This window comes from Equus quagga, chromosome 15 (assembly GCF_021613505.1).
Source record: "Equus quagga isolate Etosha38 chromosome 15, UCLA_HA_Equagga_1.0, whole genome shotgun sequence".
Taxonomy (NCBI): Eukaryota; Metazoa; Chordata; class Mammalia; order Perissodactyla; family Equidae; genus Equus; species Equus quagga.
In genome coordinates this window covers 12530779-12552172 of record NC_060281.1, presented here as the reverse complement: position 1 = coordinate 12552172, position 21394 = coordinate 12530779, and the positions used below count along the sequence as shown (strand labels likewise).

Below are 21394 nucleotides of genomic sequence, written 5' to 3'. Positions count from 1 at the left end.
GAAATAATATAAAAATTCTTATCTTCATAGTTTACAATGACAAGCCAGATCTAATCAGATGGAATTGGATAGAGATAATACATAAAGTAGTATTTTTGGATCTAGAGAAAAAAGCATAACTACAGGATGGAGTTTAATTTCAACAAATGTTAAAAAAAGATGAAAAGATTAGGGATTTTGGGTGACAGCACGTTTAATGTGAAACAACAATATGAAATGACTCCAACTTCACTCTCTTGTGTATTCTAAACTCACCACAAAAACCAGGGAGACAATTCCAATTATTATCATTTTCACTGTACTAATTGAGTTTATTGTCAATACATGGAGGTGATGATTATATTCTACTCTGTGTTAAAGCACATCTAGCTAAGCACACACTTTTTAAAAATTTAAAGGAATATTGACAGAGGCAAGTGATGAGGATAGTGAAATTCTTTAGCTGAGGATCGGTAAGGAGGGCGTTTGTGGAAACAGCCATGTGACTATCATGCAGAAGAGAGCTCTTAGCACGAGTCATGACTCCAAGGAGGGAGAAATAGGAACCGATGGAGAAGTCAGTGGGAAGCATATTTTGGCTCAGTATAAGGGAGAATTGTTTTCCAGTTCCAACAATTAGAGCTAAATGTGCTGCCTTGGGAGGTAGGCAAGTGTTCAGGGGGTGGCTGAACAGAGGATCAGAGAGATTCATGTCTTAGATGAGAGGTTTCAACCAGATGGCCTTCACCATTGCTTCTGATTCTAAGATTCTGTGGCATTTTGTGTGCAATAGCAAGATATATCTCTGTATAGGCTTCTCCAGCTATATTCTTTAGGGCAGCTGGGGATAAGAGAACAAGGATTATAAATGATTATATGTCCTGAAATGAGAGGCCAGGGCATATAGTAGAGAAGCTCACAGTTGAACTCAAGAGCGTGCGTCTAAATCCCAGCTGTGACTTTCTAGCTCTAAGTGATCTTAGATAAGTTACTTAACATCTCTGTGCTTTACTTTCCATATGTAAAAGGGATATAAGATAGTATCTACCTAATAGGTTTGTTGTGATAATCAGGAGAATATACATAAAGCTTTTAGAATGGTACCTGGATCATAGTGATTGTTAGCTATTTTTATTATTATTGTGACTATATTACAATTAAATATCCATAAAACCATCATGGAGTGTTAATGATACATTTTATTCTGTATTATTTGTCCGTTTAGATATTCTTTGGGAGAAAATATTATCCTATAGAGAAAACATGGATGGTGGAGCCAGGCAGGCCTGGGTTCCAAACCTGTTTCTGGTGTGTAGTCTTAGACAGGTCACCTGACCTCACCACCTCTCCTCTTCCTAATGAGTCTTTTGTTGTTGGGCTTCTGTAAAATTAAATGAGGCAATGTATGTAATTTGTCTTATTGCTCATGAAGAGCTGGCATTTCATTTTCAGTCCTCATCCAAATACGTTGTTGTCTGGAGACCACAACAATGCAAGCTGCATATAGAGACTTAGGGCTCAAAGGGACCTGAGGCTTTCTTCTTCCAGGTCTGGCATTTTCGTTTCTCTCTAGTTCCACTTCTTCCTAAGGAAAATGAATGTGTCAGCCTCTTACCTTCCTCACACCAGTTTAATGGAGGTTACTTCAATTACATCCCTAAAACTCAAGGTTTTATTTTATTTGATTACACTATCTTCATCTGTAGACTCTTTGGTCTGCTTTCCGGGGGACTAAGCCAGCTTGGGCTACGCGCTGATCTCCCAATGGCTCTGGGCCCCTGGGCAAGCTGCCTGAGACAGGGGCTTTTGAAGTGGTGGGAGCCTTGAACTTGGTTAAGCAGCTTGGCACCCAGAGTAATATCAAAACTGGGCTTTTGATTATGCTTATTATCCTGATTTCCACAACTTCCTCAAGCTGAACCCTCTCCCCCAAATACTCCACAAAACTGAACTGTATTACTTTGTTTTCCTTAAAACCCAAGATGTTTTATCATTCTATTAATTAACACTGCTGTATTAGAAAGTGCAGGAGATGAGGATGAGGTTTAAAAAAATGAATTTAAGATCAAGAGCTTGGCTTTCTAGTTTATGCACTATGGAGTTAAATTGCTGATATCACTTCTGTTCAAAATATTCTGCTTATTAAAAATTGCTGATAAATTTTATGTATTCTGCTCTTTGTTTTTATGAATGATGAAAGAGAATGTATCAAGAGTTCAATTAAATTTATTGGCATAATATTTGTTAATTATGGCACTATAAAAAAGAATCACTTTCCTTTGAGAATCAAGCAAAACCCCCCACATTTATAGATTAGTACTCCTATGAGGGAATCCTGCTAATGAGAAATTTATATTTAACTTTGTAGAAATGGATGTTTTTAAGTTCTGAAACTATATAGTGAATAATTGCCTATAATCCCTAGGCTGATCTTTTACTGTGATATTTCTTTGCTTCTCATTCTAATAAAATATTAACATGGTGAGCTAATTTTTTCTGTCGAAAACAAGTTGTTCAAGCATAATAACTGGTTTCTTCGTTTGATAACTTGTTTAACTTGGTAGAACTAGTCTAAAACTATGTCATATTCTTCCCCCTTTTCATCTCCACTCTTGCTTTCTGGTTACCCATTCTAGCAATACAAGACCAAGTCAAGCTACAAGGCTTTTGCAGCAATCCCTACAAACACATTGCTTTTGGAACAGAAGGTCAGTGTTGGCTTAAAAGAAGAGTGAATGTTATATTTCTAATGTCATTTTTATGTTTTCTAAAATTTCTGCTTTAAAGATCTGTCTTTACTAAAATAAAATGCTGCTCTTAATTTAGGATGATGTGGTGAAAGCATCTTGGTGAATAAATTGGAGACATCATTGATTCATCACTAGAGGCTACATATGAGCCTAGGGTTGTCCAATCCATTCTCAAGCAGCCCTGGGAAACTTTGGGTTTGGGTTTGGATAAATCCTTGTCCTTTGACATTTTAAATGGTTGTTATATTCAAGAGCTTCCAGCTGTGTTCACATTGATCAAGAGAGTATAGGTAAAATGGGGTTACATGTAAGCAACTGGCCACCTTGGTTGAGACTTGTGATTAATAGTGGCTTCCCTAGGATGGAAACATGTTAGCTGAGTATCCAACTTAGCCACTTAGATCCTATTATGGGCTAAATCTCTTTACCTATTCCCATCAGCCTCTGATCCCACCTCCATGAATGGAAGGGAGGATTTGAGACCAGTTCCAATGATCCAGCTGCTTTTACATGGCTCCAGGGCATTTTTGCTTTGCTATTAAGAGTTATTAATTATGAAATTAGAGGATTCTGTTTCAGTAGGTAAATTAAATCAAAGCCTCTTGTTTAATAAGCACATTATATATGCTCAAATGAAGGCCAAATGGAGGATCACATCAGAATCGAAGTGAAATTAATTACCAAATCTATGAAATTATTCATTTCATATGTTATTTTTATGATACTTAGGCAATTTATCGCTTAGTGTGTTAAGTCCATTTTTCTGTGTAATTATAGTGTTTCAGATACTGTTATTATCCTTTGTCAGGACTTTAATGTTTGCCAACCAGGTGGTATTTTGACCACTGGCTTACGAATCTACATTCTTGTTATTTTAGTGTGATCTGGGAATAAAACCTTTGTATGATGTCTTGTTTAAAAGGTAGGAATTGTTAGTGGGAAATGCTAAGTAGCATACAGAAGAACATTAGTGAGCAGCATCTCTTATATCATCTATCTTTGATAACTAATTCCAAATTATCCACATGTGGTCCAGAATCTGTGCTCTATGTGGCTGAATGCTTTGAACTGAGAGGTCACTGGGCTGCAGGGAGATCAGCAGCTTTTTCTCTGGCTTCTCTTCTGAATTTATACCTTTTATAGCTCATTAAAAGATGAGATGGGCCTCAAACACTGATCTCAGGAGGATCCGGGAGGTGCAGGAGGATGCAGGAAGTGGCACTTCCACCAGTAGCCCCTTATCCTGTTGTCTGGGGTTATTGTGTTGAGTTACAGTGACAGTGTTTCCTCACACAGACCCTCTGCCCATTTCAGATGGACATTTCAGATGGACATCAGTGTCTGCCCTCAGAGAAATGGGAGAAACTCTCCTCCTCAGAAGCCAGGCATACAGAATAGGGGCCTGTGGCATCATGGTATCCTTCCATCATACTTGTCCCCTCTAACCTAGCCTATTACCCTGCACCTATGTAGTACCACTATATTAGTTTTCTATTTAGGATAATAACAATTCTTCTTGAAAGACTTTTGTAAGATAAGGCTGGATGTCGTTTATGGTTCCAGAGTCTCTATCTACCAGCTCCCTTCTCTTCCAGTTAAATGGATTTTAGAGACTGTAATCTATTAATTAGTCATTAAAAATGAAGAATCATTCACTTAATTTCTAATTTCATCCCAAACCCATTTTGTAAATGTATATGGTGGTATCGCTGTGTATTTAACCTAATGCAAATGCATATAAGAGAGGTTTTGTGTTTTTAATTTTGAATAAAACCTACTTTTTAGGAAAATTATTATTTTTATTTTTAGCGCAACATGTAAATATCATAATGTCTAACTTAAAATAATGTTATTCTAGGAAGCATTGATTATTGTATAAACACTAGTGTGGGTAATTGTCTCTTGGCTGAGATAAATTGTTTTTGGATCATAAATATTTGAATTGTTCAAAGGTCACAAGATAAGACATGATGTTTGTTTTTACTTTCAAGCTTTTGTATAATTACACATTTATTTTGGTGTGTATTCCATGTTTTTAAGTTCCTCAATAAGGAACTTGACTTTGTAAAAATTTTTAAATAGCAAAAGTGTTATCCTAAGATTTTATGAGAGTTTATTTTCATTTCCACTAATATTTCTTGAATGATGTTGTGCTACTCCCTTCGTGGTTGTAGTTTTGAAAAATAAATCTAGTAATTTAGGCCTTTTTACCCATCTGTTTACACAATAGAACTCATCCTATGCCATTGAAATCAAAGGGAATTCTTTCTGACTTGGTTGGGAAAATTAAGACTCTAACTATCAGAGATTCATCTATTTTGGGAAGAATTAATATCTTGGAATATTTTAAATCACAGAAACTTTTCTGAGATTCCTTTACTATCACCCAGAACACAACAATTCAGGGGTAGAGCGAAGCTGCCGTCTCAGTATAACATTCGGTTAGTGTCTACGCTGTGGCATGCCTTGAAGGTAGAAGCAACAGGTTTAATTCAAGTCTTAGAGAGTTTAACAGTTAATCCTCTCCCCCAACCAGATTAAACCAATGGTTGATATTTTATACCACATTCTGTTTTATAGCATGTAGTATAATTAATGAGGAATCGGAATCACTTTAAAAAATAATACGATGTTTAAAAGTGAGATTTTCTCCAAATTGAAATATAGGCATCCATGCCAATCAGACATTAAGCTGTCATTGAATCACTGGATTAGTTTCAGCTTTAATCACCCTAGAAGAAGCCCATAATTTTCAAAAGAGTACATTTTGTTGGTGGGGGACATGAGGTTTCTGGTACTTCTGTAATTTAGTGTTTGCATCAAAGCTTAAACTTATAGCTCATTCTGTATACTATGGTTGTTTTCCCCATGAACATTTAGGAGGGAACATTTGTAGCTTGAGTCTTCACGAGAGGCTTTATAGGAAGAGATAAATGGAAGGCATCATATTTTAACTTGTTAGCTTCAGGATCTTTGGCTTAATCTCCTGCCAGTAATCATTTCCTCCAAGATTGCAAAGCAGGAACAAAGCAATCAGACCAACAGCATTTGTGACTGTCCACGGACCACATGACAATATGTTCAATGATATACTGAGCTCTGTAGAGAAAGTAATTTTGATGTGGACTTTAGTTTTTAGTCTCAGTGTGTGTACTGCTGTCCTTTTCAGAGAATGTTAAAGGTCTCTCTCTCTTACTGCTTAATATTTCTTCTTATCATCTGAGTCAGATAGCAATAGGTGAAAAGTTAAATTAAACTGAAGAGCACATATTAATATTCTAAATAAGCAAATTATTTTTATTGTGCAACTGTGTTGAGGAAAAGAAAGAAGAAGGAAGAATTATCTCCATGAAATCAAATAATATGCATCTTTATTGTCTCATAGTAATTAATATTTTCCCATGAAAGTATACGTTTTTTCCTCTAATTTAAGTTCTCTGTTCCTTTCCTCACAAATATTCCTCAGGATAAAATCAGACCAGGGTTAGGTACTGTTTTCCAGCAAGTGGCATTACTGTCTGCCATTTTCAGGATAAATTTAATTCATAAGCTACGTGTTTTTGAAAGAAAAATCCGGGGACCAGCCAGATGGCTGAGTGGTTAGGTTTGCGTGCTCTGCTTCGGTGGCCTGGGGTTCATTGGTTTGGATCCTGAGCACGAACCTACACACTGCTCATCAGGCTGTGTTGTGATGGCATCCCACATAGAAGAGCTAGAGTGGCCTACAACAAGGATATACAACTATGTACTGGGGCTTTGGGGAGGAAAAAAAAAAGAGTAAGATTGGCAACAGATGTTAGCTCAAGGTCAGTCTTCCTAAAACAAACAAACAAACAAACAAAGTCCCCCAAAACAAAAAAAACTGGTGGCTCAGCCAGATGCAGTCTGACATTAATAAAAGAAAGAAAGAAAGAAAAATTCTAGAGTAGCTCAATTTTATAAATAGCACATATAAATTATAGGATTAATTATTTCAATGAAAATTATAGGATAAAAATCATTTTATTTTTTGTGATGGGAGGAAGATAAAGAAGAGCCATTTTGATGACAATAGTAAAAACTGTGCTGTAAAAGTAGAAAGGTAAAGATTTGAGATATATTGTCAGTTGTCAAGTCAATTTATTCTGAATTGCCAGTTTAATTTTTTAAAACGTGAGTTGGCAAACTCCAATCTAATTAAACATATGTCTTTGGGTGAGAATATTTTAAGAGCTCTGCATGTCTCAAAAATTTAAATCTGGTTGCTAACTTAGCATATGGCCTATACTAGAGAGACATCTCTTAATTTAGATCAGTACAAGAAAGGAATGTGTTCCCCATTTCTATGGCAATGGAGAAGTGCCCAGGACCCAAATCTATAGTAACTGGTTCTCCTCAGCCAGTTGTCTAACTCACACTTATCTTTTTTAAATCACTTACCAAACCATGTTTAATTATGCCTATTGGTTGTTTTTTTTTCTCTACCATGAACTATTTGAGAGAATATAGTAGTTTTTTGTTAAATGTTCATGGAATGAATTAATTTAGTTTGCAGCTGGGTAGGTCTCTAAAATTTCCAATTTTATTCCACAGGATTTTAAGGCAAATTTTTGCTCATAGGATTATTGAAAAATAAGGGGGCCTAGTGTATGACATTTGGGATGATGATAAATTAAGAGTCTTCCTTTCGAATAGAATAAGCCACATCAGTTTGACTTCCATGGAGAAGATAGAAAGGACCTTCTGCCATAAGGGAAGTAAGTTGGTTTTAGACTTTGAAAGGGAATTGGAAATGACTTAGCTCTGTGAAAACTTAAGTGAGTGAGGGATTACAAACCAACCCAATTCCTTGAGTAATTGAAAGAGATGAGGTGAATTATAGTGAAGGAGGTGTTGGCTGGAAATAAGCAGCACCCTTCTGATATCCTTGATTAAATGAAGGAAAAGGATGGATTCTCCTGCCTTTGAGACTTGATGAACATGTGTGACACTGGCTGAAACGGTTTGCAAAAACTCCCTTCCTCCTGTGTGGGAGGAACTGACATTTAACCCTCCGAAGATCTTGGGATTAAAAACGCCAAGCAGATTTCCTCAATTCTTGAAATTTTTAAACCAATCTTAAGAAAATAATCTAAGGATAAATATTCCTAGCTCCTTAAAGAAGCTGCACTTTTATCTATCTGGAAGCCCCTCTGCCTTACAGGGTACATTTCCCCTTTTCTTCAGATCTGAATACTATTCAGACCTGACTCTCCAACTAGAGAATCAAAGTGAGGTTTATTTTGCTGAGATTACCTCCACTCCGACAGATGGCATTGTATTAATGACTGAAAATCAAAGAAGGCTTATGTAGTCCTCAAAGGATTTATTCTTCCAAATAGCTGGACAGATTAACAAAGTATAGGAGCACTGAGGTTCAGCATGAATCATTTGGGGGGGGGGGTGAATTTGATTATTACTAAAATACAGTAACTTACCCATGAAATTTTTGAAATTAGATAGTCTAGGCATTACAAAAAGTTTACAAGCCCTTTTAGATTATTCTTTCTTTGCAAGCAGTTTACTTTCTAACTCTATTTAGAGTGCAATCTATCTTCAGATTTCTAGAACTTAATCCTGTTTCCAAAGAGAGCAGGTTAGACTGAGTCAATATATCAGACTTAAGAGTCTGCAATTCCATCAGAGATGCTCTTTTTGGGTGGAGAACACCTATTACCATTTACTGGCATATATTCCCCAAACGACTTTGATTTACAATGCTTGTTCATAGTCCTTGTCTCTTAATTATAATGTAGTGCTGAGCTCAGAAACTATTTTCTTCTAAATGTCAGATTTACTATGTTTCTTTTCAAAATCTAGGTCCCAAAGTTGGCTGTTCTGAGCAAAATATAACCACTTTTCATGAGCATATTTCTGATAACTTATATTAGTTAAAAATCTTTAAAAATAGGATTTAAAGCATGCCTCATTTATCCCTCACTTGGCTATAGTCCTGTTTGGTAGACAAATGTATATATTTAATAAAAATCTTTTACTGGAGAATATTCTGAGAGAAGTTCACTCAAAATGAATAAATCTAAGGAAACATCAATACAATCCTGCTGGCTAAGTTGTCAAAAAGCAATCTATGGTCAGACTTCTTGTTAATGGAGATTTAATATATCTTCTTTTAGTACATTTTTGTACTACAGAGAAAAAAATTACTTTTTATGGCTGCTAGAAGGAACAGATCAAGATGATACATTTGACAAATAACTTCTCATCAATAAAAAAAATCAATCCTGGTAAATTTCAAAGCTATTTAAACTCAAAATAATCCCCCCTCTAAATTTTAATGCAGTCTGAGACTTGTCTCCATTTCAAAATTTCAGCATTACTGACCTAATACCATATATCTTCCTTGATTTTCCAAGAGTTCTGAGTAGTTTTTTTCATTCTTTGAGTAAATTTCAATATTTTAAATAGCCTAGTAAAAGTTGTGTTTGCCTATAGTAAGTTCCCACAGAGTAACCAGGATATTAACCCTATTTGACTTCAGCTGAAAAAAATATCTGCTCATTGAGCCAGCTGTGATGGCCTACTGGTTAAAGTTCAGTGCGCTCACTTTGGTGGACAGGGTTTGGTTCCTGGGCACAGAACCACACCACTTGTCTGTCAGTAGCCATGCTGTGGTGGCTGCTCACATAGAAGGACTTACAACTAGAATACACAACCATGTACTGGCCCTTGGAGGAGGAAAAAAAAACAAGAGAGAGAGAGGAAGATTGGCAACAGGTGCTAGTTCAGGGCAATCTTTCCCAGCAAAAAAAAAAAAAAAAAAATCTCGTTATGTTAATATTGATCACATGCTCAGATCTTTGATGGTAAACAAATTTAGTTAAAATATGGGAAAAGAAATAATTTGTTATTTAAAATATTCAAAGAGTTTAAACCACTTCTCTAGAGCATTTTACTGAGGAGTTTTAAAACCATACTATTTCTATGATTCATCCTTCATCTAACTCAATTCTTTGTCAGTTTACCCTTTCAATTCATTTTAAAGATCTTTGCTGGGCATGTATCATGTGCTCTATCCTGGGGCTGCAAAGATAAATACCTTATTTCCTTATTGTAGTAGGGCAAATGGTCCAGTAGGGTAGAGATACAGCTGAAAAGTAGTTATGATAAAATGTACAAAGTGAGATGATGCCACCAAGGAGGGAGTGACAGACTGCCTGGTATGAAGGCCAAAAAAAAATATTTTAAGGAGTTTGATTAGGGACTTTAGGGTGAATGGGAATTCTCAAAGTGAGTTGAGAGTAGAGGAAGGACAATCTAGGTAGAATTAATAACATGTAGTTAAAACGTCACCACAAGCTCAAAGAACCCAAGTGGTTCTTTGTGGTTAAACAGCAGCCTGCGAGCGAGGAGCAGACAGAAGGTATTGTTGGAAAGGTGAGGAGGGGCTAAACCCAGCTTCTCTCCTAAGGAGTTTGTTCTTAGTCCTTGTCTTTACTTTCTGATCTTTTTCTTCTCCACGATTATCTTTATGGTTGGAAGCCATGTGTGGCATAAAGCCTAAAATTAAGGCCCCATATTACGTGCTGCCTCGACATCTGGTGAAATTAAGAGGGCCTCAGATGGTGGATGCTCCCCTCCCTACTCTGCTCCCACAGAGAAGGTTCCCTAACCTTCCTTATCAAACTGACCAGGTACAGTTCCCGCATCCAGACAAGCCAGTCACATCCTTCTATGGACCTGGGGGACACCTCACCATCTGGATACTACAAAGCCTGCCTCCCACCACCCCTGGTTGTTCACTCTGTTCTTGAGCACAACCCCTGTGTGGCCCTGTATGGTTTGCAGCGTTCTCTTCCCCGGGCTGTGAATATATGGGATGAATAAACTGTTGTTGATTTCATCTGCCCAGCATCAGGTGTCATGTATTCAGCCATCCCCATAATGGTAGGGTGGGAACCCCTCCCCCTCCCTCACCAACAGGTAAATATATGGTGATTAAAACACCATGACAGGGAAAAATTAAACTGTCTGAACCTCACCTGGAAGTTATCTTTCTGATGTTTTCTATTCCCTGCTATTCATTACTCATGATTAGTCATAAGTTTAGAGGATGAAGGAGGAAAGCAAAAGAGATTTTTTTTTTTACGATAAGAAAGAGGCAATCTCAGGTGTTCCTATTAGGTTATCATAGCCAATGTTTTCTATGTTGTTATTTAACGCAGAGAAGTGGATTTTGAGGAAAAAATTTCCAGACAGTATTTTCCCTTGTGAGTTATTGAAATGAGGGGATTGTAAAATCTTATCTTTTAGATGTCACTTTTCTGAGTTCTTAAGGGTATACCCCATGCTGAAATGATGACTCTAGCATCTGGACATGGTGCCTCTTGGTGAAGGTTAACAGTTCTGAATCTGTTGTATCACTGACTCTGTTAGAAGGAAGAAAATTGATTCTGGTGAGCAATAGTTTCCATGGTTCCATGACGGGTGTGAAACTCTCTGGTCGGTATATGACCTTATCAGAATGATAATGAGGGAATGAGGAATAGAAGGTAAATCTGAACAAGAAGACAGGGCAGCCTGTAATTCTAAAGGGTTATATATAAGATATGGCAATAGGGAACTGAATCTTATTTGTATGTTTGTTTACAGACCTACCAGAACATATATATTTAAGTGATCGTTTTCTCTTAAAAGTAACTGCCTTTAGGGACCACCCACTTATTCTAATTAGTCTGCAATTGTTTGTCACATTTTTGGTAACCTCTTTTGTAATTGCTTTCATAAATCGTGGCATGTATTTTTCAAATAACCTTAATGCTGGTAGATAGTCAAATTTTGAAAGTGGATTGGAACTAGATATCTTGAAAAACTTCCTGCTCTTTTTTTTTGGTGAGGAAGTTTCACTCTAAGCTAACATCTGTTGCCGATCTTCCTCTTTTTTGTCTTTTGCTTGAGGAAGATTGGCGCTGAGCTAACTTCTGTGCCAATCTTCCTCTACTTTTCTATGTAAGTCGCCCCCACAGCATGGTTTGACAAGTGACGTAGGTCTGTGCTGGAGGCCTGAACCTGCAAACTCAGACTGCGGAAGAGGGGTGTACTGGACTTAACCGCTGCACCATGTGGCCTGCCCCAAAACTTCCTGCTTTAAAATACCTGGAATTGATGATCAAAATAAAACAATTGCCTACAATATTCAGTACCCTGTACAGGTTTGTAGTCAAGGAGCAATAAGCTATACCACATAGTGTAGGTGTGTAGTAAGCTATACCATCTAGGTTTGTGTAAGTACGCTCTATGATGTTCACACAGTGACAAAATCACCTCACAACGCATTTCTCAGATAGCATCCCTGTCATTAATCGACACATAACTGTAGATTATGTGAATCTAATCTAGATTTTGTATTGCTTGGTTTAGACCTTAGAATGAATGGGAAATTTTTCAAGGTTAATTTCTAAAAAAATAGTCAATAATGTTTATATTAGATAATGTAAGCAACACTTGCTGCCACAATAGACAAACCGTGACATTTCAGTGGCTTAAAACAATCAGCTTTTATCTCCTTCCCACATCACACTCTGGCATAGGTTGGTTTGGCCCTCCCACCTGGCTCTCCTCTAATAGTGACTCAGGAATGTAGTCTATTTCCATGTTGCATCTTAGTGATCTGAAGAAGATGAAAGAGAATGATGAAGTCATATCCACTCTTAACTGCCTTGCACCAGAAGTTAGGCATCACTTTTGCTCACATTCATTTGACAAGAATCAGTCCCAAGCCCATCCCTAAATTGTTGAGACCAAGGAAATGTATATGTGTGCCTGAGAGAATGAAAGTAACTGATGAATGCCTAGCATTGTCTCTGCCACGATATCCAAATTAGTGGAGGGGGAAAAAATGAATAAGAAAAAACCCAAATTTAATCAATTTAAAAAATTCAAAAATTGAATAAAAAATGAAATAGAAAAAGTGATACAAAAGTAAAACAAAAATATTTTGGACACAAATTTAAATAAATAAGTAATTATAATAAAAGAAATGTTAACCTCTCAAATTAAAAGACAATGGTGACTAGACTGGACTGAAAAAATAAGTTCTAGACATTTGCTGTTTATAAAGCACTAACTTTTGAGGTTTGGATCCAGAAAGTTGAAAATAAAAAGGCAAAAAATTATATACTAGTAAAATGCTAATCAAATTATTTGGTTAAATCAGGCAAAAGAGATATTAAGAAACAAAGCACTATTGAGGAAAAACACAGTCACTTCAGAAGGATAAAAATTTAATTCAAGAGTAGGGAATATTTCTTCTAATTATGAATCCCTAATAAAATGGCTTCAAATTATGTTGAGCAAAAATTGCTAGGATCACAGGGAGAAATTAACAGACCCACTACAATTCCATGAGATTTTATGATGCAATTCTCAATTACTGATAGAATAAGCATGCAAAACTTCCAGTAAAATTAGAGATGATTTGAACAAAACAATGAATAATCTTGATTTAATAGATGCACACACATATACATACACACATTCAGAAGCCTGTGGACAACAATTAGAAAATAGATATTTTCTTAAGCATAAATTAAATATTTATAAAAACTGACCATGTCTTATGCCATAAATCTCAACTACATAAGAAATTACTATTATGAAGAAGTTCTCTAGCCATAATATAACTAAATTAATAGGCAACTAAAAATTGGAAAAAAATCCTCATATTTTTAAAAATTAAAAAGGAAAACTACTTTTAAATAACCCATGGGTCTAAGAAAGCTTACTGGAAAGTTTTAAAGATGTATTTAGAATTGAATGACAGTGACCATACTACATATCACAGCTTGTGGAATGCAACAAAAGGAATACTTTGAGGAAAAGCAGGATAAATCCAAAAAAATGTAGAAGGTAGGAAATAGTAAAGATATGAACAGAAATTACTGAAATGGATTGTGAGTATGCCAAAGAAGATCAAAGCCAAAAGTTAGTCCAATTAAGAGATTAGAAATTAATAATTCTCTAGAGAAATTGATTTAAAAAAAGTAGGTAGACACAAATAGATCTTAGGAATGATAAAAGACAGGGAAAAGATGGAGACACAGAAGGCTCCTGAGCCTCTCTCCTCCCATGGACACATTGAATGTATAGCTACACATGGAGCAAGCCCTCTGAGAAAAATCTAGAAACTATCTGAGTGACTCCCACACATCGGGTGAATGAGAAAATACTCACATCAAAATGGGTAGGAAAGGCTGTGACACTCCCCATAAACTCCACCCTTGTCGCAGCACCAGGCCATTTGGAGGGAACTCCCAGCTTCTCTCTGAGGAGTGAAGGATTTAGACCGCACATCTAGTGCCCCAACTTTGAAGGCTCCCACCTAGGGGAGTAACTTCTTATTTTAGGGAAAAGTTTTTGAAAGCAAGCACCAATCGCAAAGGAAAACGTTGAAAAATTTGACCACATTGCAATGGAAACTGTGTATTATCAACAGACATCACCACAATCATGAGAAGGAAAGCCAAGAGTGGGAGAAGACATTTGTACCGCATGCAATTGACAAATACTTTGTTCCCAGAACATGTAAAATTTTCCAACAAATAGATAAAAAGCAGACTATCCAACAGAAAAATGAGCAAATATATGAAAGAAAACATAAATAAACATATGAAAGATGCTCAAAAATTATGAGGGAAGTGCAATCTAAAACTAAAGAGAGGTATTTCAGGTATATCAGGATATTAATATTTTTTTACAGTTGGAAAACAAGAACTCTCACTCATTGATATTATGAGCATGAAATTGTACAATTGTTTTAAAGAACAATTTGACAATACTTGATAAAGTTGACTATCTTCTATTATCCTATTGTGCAGCTACTTTAGTCTTACTACGAGCACGTGTATAAAGAAACATGTACATGGGTGATAGTTGTTACCATTTACAATAGTGAAAATAGGGTGCGCCCTAAATATCCAGCAATAGAAGAAGGTATCCGTTTTGTTGTGGAATATTCAAACAATGGGACAGTATGTGGAAGTGAAGGGAGTGAATAAATAACTATAGGGAAAAAGTAACAATAAAGGCGGAAGGAAACTTTTGGAGGTGATGGATATGTTCGTGGCATAGAATGTGGAGATGCTTTCATGGATGTATACTTATTTCTAAGATCATCAGTTGTACACATTACATAGGTGCAGGTTTCTGTATGTCAAATGTAACTTGATAAAGTGGTTTAAAAAAAACAACCAAAACCGAAAAAAAAGTAAGTTCCAGAAGCATGCATTATGCTTACATAAAACTAGAAGAATTGTGCAAAATAAGCTTATGTATTGTTTAGTGATGTATACACATGTTAATATGTTTAGAAGAACTGAGGACATACATATAATGATAAAAACAAAATTAATGGGAGTGGTTACTTTTCATGTGGAAGGAGAACAAGGAAGCAGTGAGGAGTACACATTGGTTTCTATTTTTTTTATAATACTTTGCTCTTTATTCTCAATGGAGTGTGTAAATGTACAGGATTATTTTGTTTTCTTCATTTATACAGCTGAAACATATCACAATAAATAAAAAGTATGTTTCAAAATAGTTAAATGCCATTTGAGGTCAAGTTTGATGAATAAGGTAGCCAAGACTTCTTTGGATATAAATGATTAAAAAGGAGGCAAGATTTTGTGTGTGTGTGTGTGCGTGTTTCTTATAACCTGGTCCTGAAGCATTTCCTCAAAAGTAGTTTTGTAATATTTTCAGAAATGGCTATATCCTCATTATTTCTGTGCGTAGTTTACCAAGGTGACTTCTTTGAAGAGGACAAGGCTCATCTGGATGTATGAGACATCCAAATTTGTATGTTTGAAAACTCAGCCTCCTTTCCTTATTCCAACACCTTGTATTGGACATATTAATTCCAGAGGAGAAACTGGACAAGTGTGGAAAATGCCTCCATGTCAGAGGATAGCACATCAAATCATTCAAAGATTTTTTTCTTGGAAATATTGGGATAGACAGGGCTCTCTTTGAAGAGACTTTCTATTACATTTATATTTGACTAAAAGCCTCACATGAGAACTATTTCATTTATCACTAGGCACTAGATGAACCAGCCAAGACTGACAGTGTCTTCAAGGACAAAACATTAGACCCACCTCTGGAGGTAATGACTTCAGATTACCCCTGCTTTTGAAACGCAACCCCGAAACTCATTGCTAACTCAGTACCTGGTTTCAATTCTTCCAGTTCTGTTCCCCTGCACAGCTCAGGCAGCAAACTGAAGAGCTCTGTGCTACCATTGATAAGGTCTTACAGGATTCCTTGTCTATGGTAATGCCTTAGACTAGAATGTGCAATTCAAACATTTGCTTGGCTTCTCTTCATTTCTCTCTACTTGAGTATGGGGCATCACAGGCTTGTCCTTTTTTTTTATTTTCCAGCATTCTTCTGATTCTCCTTCAAGTTCCCTACAGACATTGTTGGGTTCTGACACAATCAAAGTATGTATGTATTTCATATGATTTACTGAACCGTAAGGCCTACCAGATCAATGATTTTTAAACTGCAGGTCGAGGTCTAATAACGAATTGGGAAATTAATTTAGTGGATAGCAGCCAGAATTTTTGTTGTTGTTGTAAGCAGACAGCATTTTAAAAATAGAATGGTAAGAATGTAAGACATCAGACTCTATTCCAAATAGTGAGTAGGTATTGTTGATATTTGTTTCAGTTTGTTTACATGTACATGTTTAAATATGTGTGTACAGGCTGCAAAGTCAAATCTATGTCTGACTGTGGGTCAAGTTCCAAACAATTTGAAAGCCAATGTACTAGACTATGTTGTTATATTTTGGCATTTTAAGGAGCTGTATGGAATTGCATGTAGAATTTGTGGCTTAATATCGTCTTAAACCTTAGCCTCAGTACTCACGTAATTTACAGAAGTGGAGAATGAAGTCGACTAAAGTCACATTAGTCTCAGAGCTTTTGCACAGGTATTTTTTCTGGAATTTTTTTCTTTTGGTTGACTGAATTAATTTCATTGTTTTTTGATTCAGAGGCACAGAAAACTGGATATTTTAGATTGTTAGAGTATTACTAAAGCATGAATTGTTGTAACGGAATTTTAAACATTTACTTCTTATAATGTAGCCATTTTCATTTGTTGGAATAAAATACTACATTTCTCCAAAATATTTTTTTGAACACAGGACGGATGTACTTCTCTACGTTTCAAAATGGTTATGGTTTTTCCTTTATAGATAATTGTTAGGGTTTTTTTGTCAGCCTTATTTCCTCTCTTAGAATTAGTATAAATACTTTTTGCTTGTTCTTTTAAAAAAATTGGACATTGTGTGTAGGAAGTTGGTTTTAATGTACAGAATTGCTTATGATTAGAAGAGTATTCCTAATTTTCAATTGTAACACTATAGACAAATATCCATTAATAATGACATAGAAACCCAGTAACCAATCACTGTCAGTATTAAGAAGTTATACTTTAGTAGAGAGGACCTACAAATGGATAATAGTAGTTTCTGTGTGTGTAATCTATTTTGTTGTATATTCTTTGTCTTTTAAGTTAAAAATACAAAACTTTGTTTGATTTGCCAAAGAGATACTCTATAAATTCTAAGATATATTTTTCTTATTTTATTTGTTGAACATATAAAAATATATTATATTAAACATAATAGGAATAGGATTTAAGAAGTAATATGTGAATAATAATCAAAATTATTGATTTATTTAACAAATATTTGATGCGTACAGTGTTAAAAATGCATTATTCTAGGCCACTAAATTTAAGGCAGTTATTTCATTCAATCAATATTTATTCAGTGCCTACTGTGGGCTTGGCACTGTGAGGCACGAGGGAGATAATGCTGAGCACGCCGGAGTAACCTAAGAGGCGCATGACGGATGCAGTGGCCAGAAAGTAGAATTCACCTGAGAGCAAAGAGGGAAAGAAGCCAGCCATTGAAAGAGGAGGGACAGTAGCCTTCAGGCAGAGAAGGAAGCATGTGCAAATTTCCCGAGGCAGGAAAACACTTAGTGTATATGAAGATGAAAGCCAGAGTGGTCGTAGTAGCGTGAGCCAGGGGTGAACCGTCTAAACTGAGGTTGAGAAGGTGGGCTGGAGACAGTGATTCAGATACTTATAAGCCATGGCATGAGTTTTGGATTCCAAGGAAATGGGAAGATGTAAAATATTGGGGGGTGGCATGAATAATATGAAACTATCGAAAAAGATCATGATGGCTGCTGTGAGGAGGCTGCTGAGGTCGGAGGGGCAGTCAGTGACGGTGGCCTGGATAGGGTGGCTTCAGGGGAGCTAGAGAGAAGCATGTGGGTTTGAGAGAGACATGTCAGGCTTGCTGGGAGTTTGGATGTGAGCGATGAAGGAGAGAAGAATCATGGATTCATGGATGAGCTCCAGGTCTCTGCCTTGAGCATAGTCAACTGTGAAGGAGGGGCAGTGCAATGGAGGGAAGAGGGTTATGTTAGCTTTGGACAGGACGAGTTTGAGGTGTGTATTAAGGAGGCCTGAAACCTGTGGGTCTGGAGCTGGTAGGAAAGATCTGAGGATGACCAACACATCGATGTACAGGGCTCTCGATGTGTACAGGAGCACCCTGTACAGAGCTCCAAAGAACAAAACATTGTAGGTCCAATAAAGAAGGGTGAGTGGGAGCCAGCAAAGGAGAATGAGAGGTCCATTGTGGTAAGAGGAAAATCTGAGCACTATGATATCATGGAAGCTACGAGAGGCGAGTGTTTAAGAAAATAAAATAGTGGTGATTGCTGCCAAGAGGAAGAGAAAGATAAAGCTAGAGAAGGGTTTATTGGATTTGACTTATGTATTTTGAACCTATATTGTTGTTGCTTATGTGTTGATGTTCCTTCTCATCTTTTGATTTTCATAACCTTTAATAACATATATAATCCTTTTGCACCTAAGATTGTTCTTTTTACTCTAGTATGAAAATAGTGTCCTTATATAAGTAATATATATATGTAATTTTTAATTCATGTTTTCTTAGATATTTTTTATTACTTTTTTCTATTAATTTTTAAATATTTTCTATTACTTTATTTTTCTATTACTTTTTTACTATTTTCTATTACTTTACTTTTTATCTTTTTGTATCCACTTGTCTAATTTTTTTCAGGACAACATATTTCTGGATATCACTTTTATATTCTATCTGAGATTTTGTTTATCTGGGACCTTAAGCCATTTATAATTACTGTAATTCTTGTTATCTTAGGACTAATTTCTGCTATCTTATTTTAGATTTTCTATTTAAAATGTTTTCTTTTTTGCTTTTCCTGCTTTCCTTTGGATATTTTGACATTGACTGGTTTGAAAACTTTGAAAATTTTACTTTATATTTTTGTTACTTTTTGTAGTTACACATAAATTATTAAAGACAATAATTATGTTTATTTTCCTATCAATTTTAAAGCTTACAAATATCTTTTTACAAAATTAGGTAAGTACTATAGCACTTTTCACTTTCCACTTGTTTTTAATCAAGATATGTATATATAGAGACCCCTCCATATATATACATATATGCAGACATAATTTGTTAGTAGTTTTTGGACTTTTATGTCTGAATTTTTATGCTTATATTTTTCTTGATCTCTTCTTTGTTTAGACACTTATTCTTTATTTAGATCCTTATTTCTCCCACATTCGTAGCTTTCTCTTGGATTTATTTTTCTTCTTTTGGAATCTTGCTGAAAATTGTATTAAACAAGATCTTTTGTGGTGGTTTTATGGCTATGTTCCTGAGAATATCTTTATTTGGCCCTTTTAGTTAAATTATAGTTTTGCTGGGTGTAAAATTACAGGTCCTTGCACTTCAACACATTTTTCCCCCCAGGATCATCTTCTTCAACAACATAATTGTGAAGTATTTTGTCAGCATGATATTTCCTCCTGCGCTACAGAGTGTTCGTTTCCAGAGTGGCTCTGTAATCTTTTGGGATTCTGTCTGTATCTATGATGTTACTGATTTTTCCTATAACGTGTCTAGATGTGCATTGTTTTTTCTCTTGTGCGTCTGTAGCGATACTCTCTGTGACCTTTCATCCGAAGTCCTCAATATTTTCTTCCCCTTGCATTCGGGATAATTTTTAATCATTATTTTTTCAAACATTTCTTTCCTCCTGCGACTCTCATACTCATTTTGTCACCTTTGCTTCTGTGTTCCATCTCTCTTAATCTTTATATCTTTTTTCTATCTGTTGCTTCCTAATTCCTTCAAGAGGATTTCTTGATCTGATATTCCAGTTCAAGAATTTGTTCAGTATCCCGCCTGTTCTCCAATCACCATGTTAAGTTCTTTATTGTAGCTTATATAGTTTTTTTTAAAGTCAAGTTTATGAGTTATAATTTACCCACTGTAAAAGTCGCCCTTGTAGTGTACAGTTCAATGAGTTTTGACAAAGCTATTCAGTTGTGTAACCACCACCACATCCAAGATGCAAAACACTTCCATCAAATGAAAAAGTTCCATTATGCTCCTTTGCAGTATATCCTTCCCTCCAACCCAGGTTATGGACAACTGCTGCTCTTTTCTCTGTCCTTACACTTTTGCCTTTTCAAGAATGTCAGATAAATAGAATCATACAGTATGCAGTCTTTCGAGTCTGACTTTTCATACTTAGTAGAAGGCGGTTGAGATTCATCCATATTTTTGCATGTATAAATAGTTCATTTCTTTTTGTTGCTGAGTAGTATTCCATCGTGTGGTTGTACCATACTTTATTTTCCACTTGTTGGACATTTGGGTTATTTCTAATTTGGGGCTATTACTAACAGAGCTGCTAAGAACATTTGTAAACAAGACTTTGTACAGACATATGCTTTCATTTCTCTTGGGTAAATATCTAGGAGTGCAGTGGCTGAACCATTGTTCTCCTTTACAGCATTTACATTTTTCAGGTGTCTTTCTATTTTTCCATGGAAAATCAAAGTTCTCTGGGCATATCCTCAGAATGTAGAAAATCCATAATATCAACCGTTTCCCTCTTACTGCTTCTCCTCCACCCTGGTGACACTGACCCCCACTTTGGCCTCCCTGTACCTGTGCTTATGGCACTCTACACTCCTCTTTTCCTATAGCTGTCCCAGTTGTCATCGCCAAGGAAGGGATCAGGAAAGGGACTCACCAGAAGCTGGCAAGTTGTGTAAACCTATAGTTAACTGTTCCTTTCTCTCCACCAGGCTGAAGGACCACCTTGATATGATCCTCATAGATATTTCTTTTCACCATCCTTAACTTTTATTCCCTATACTACCCCTTTGCTCTCCTTATCTTTGATGTTGAAAAGTGCTGTGAGGTGAGAAAGCAGAGGCAGAGGACGTAAAAGAAACAAACAAAAACAGCTACTTTGACATCTTGGGCTAAGAAGATGGAAATTGGGTCATAGTGAGGTCAAGGAAGAATTTTTGTCTGCTTTTTAAAGCTGAAAATAATAAGAACAAGTTGATATGTTAGTGAGGTTGATTCAGTGAGAAGGAGGTACTGATTATACATAAGAAAAAGAGATCCTGAAGGACAAAATTCCTTTAGAAGAGCATAGAACCTAAAGCCTAATTCAAATGAGTATCCTTTGCTAAGAAGTTGGAAATGTCCTCTACTGTAACAGACCAGAAAATAGAGGAAATGAGAGGTG

The 21394-nt window shown here is 36.0% G+C and overlaps 1 protein-coding gene across 11 annotated transcripts in view; it reads left to right on the top strand.

Annotated features, from left to right (window-relative positions):
* Positions 1–21394, top strand: part of MLIP (muscular LMNA interacting protein) — a 231919-nt gene that overhangs the window by 131731 nt on the left and 78794 nt on the right. For 6 of the 11 annotated variants that reach the window (XM_046641218.1, XM_046641217.1, XM_046641223.1 and 3 more), the window contains 4 exons: positions 2616–2687; positions 15802–15867; positions 15951–16034; positions 16145–16204. The exons of 1 other annotated variant lie outside the window; for it this stretch is intronic. In XM_046641218.1, the coding sequence (XP_046497174.1) occupies positions 2616–2687; positions 15802–15867; positions 15951–16034; positions 16145–16204 (282 nt within the window). The remainder of the gene's footprint in view (positions 1–2615; positions 2688–15801; positions 15868–15950; positions 16035–16144; positions 16205–21394) is intronic. 4 more of the 11 variants (XM_046641215.1, XM_046641216.1, XM_046641219.1 and 1 more) reach the window with 4 other exon arrangements.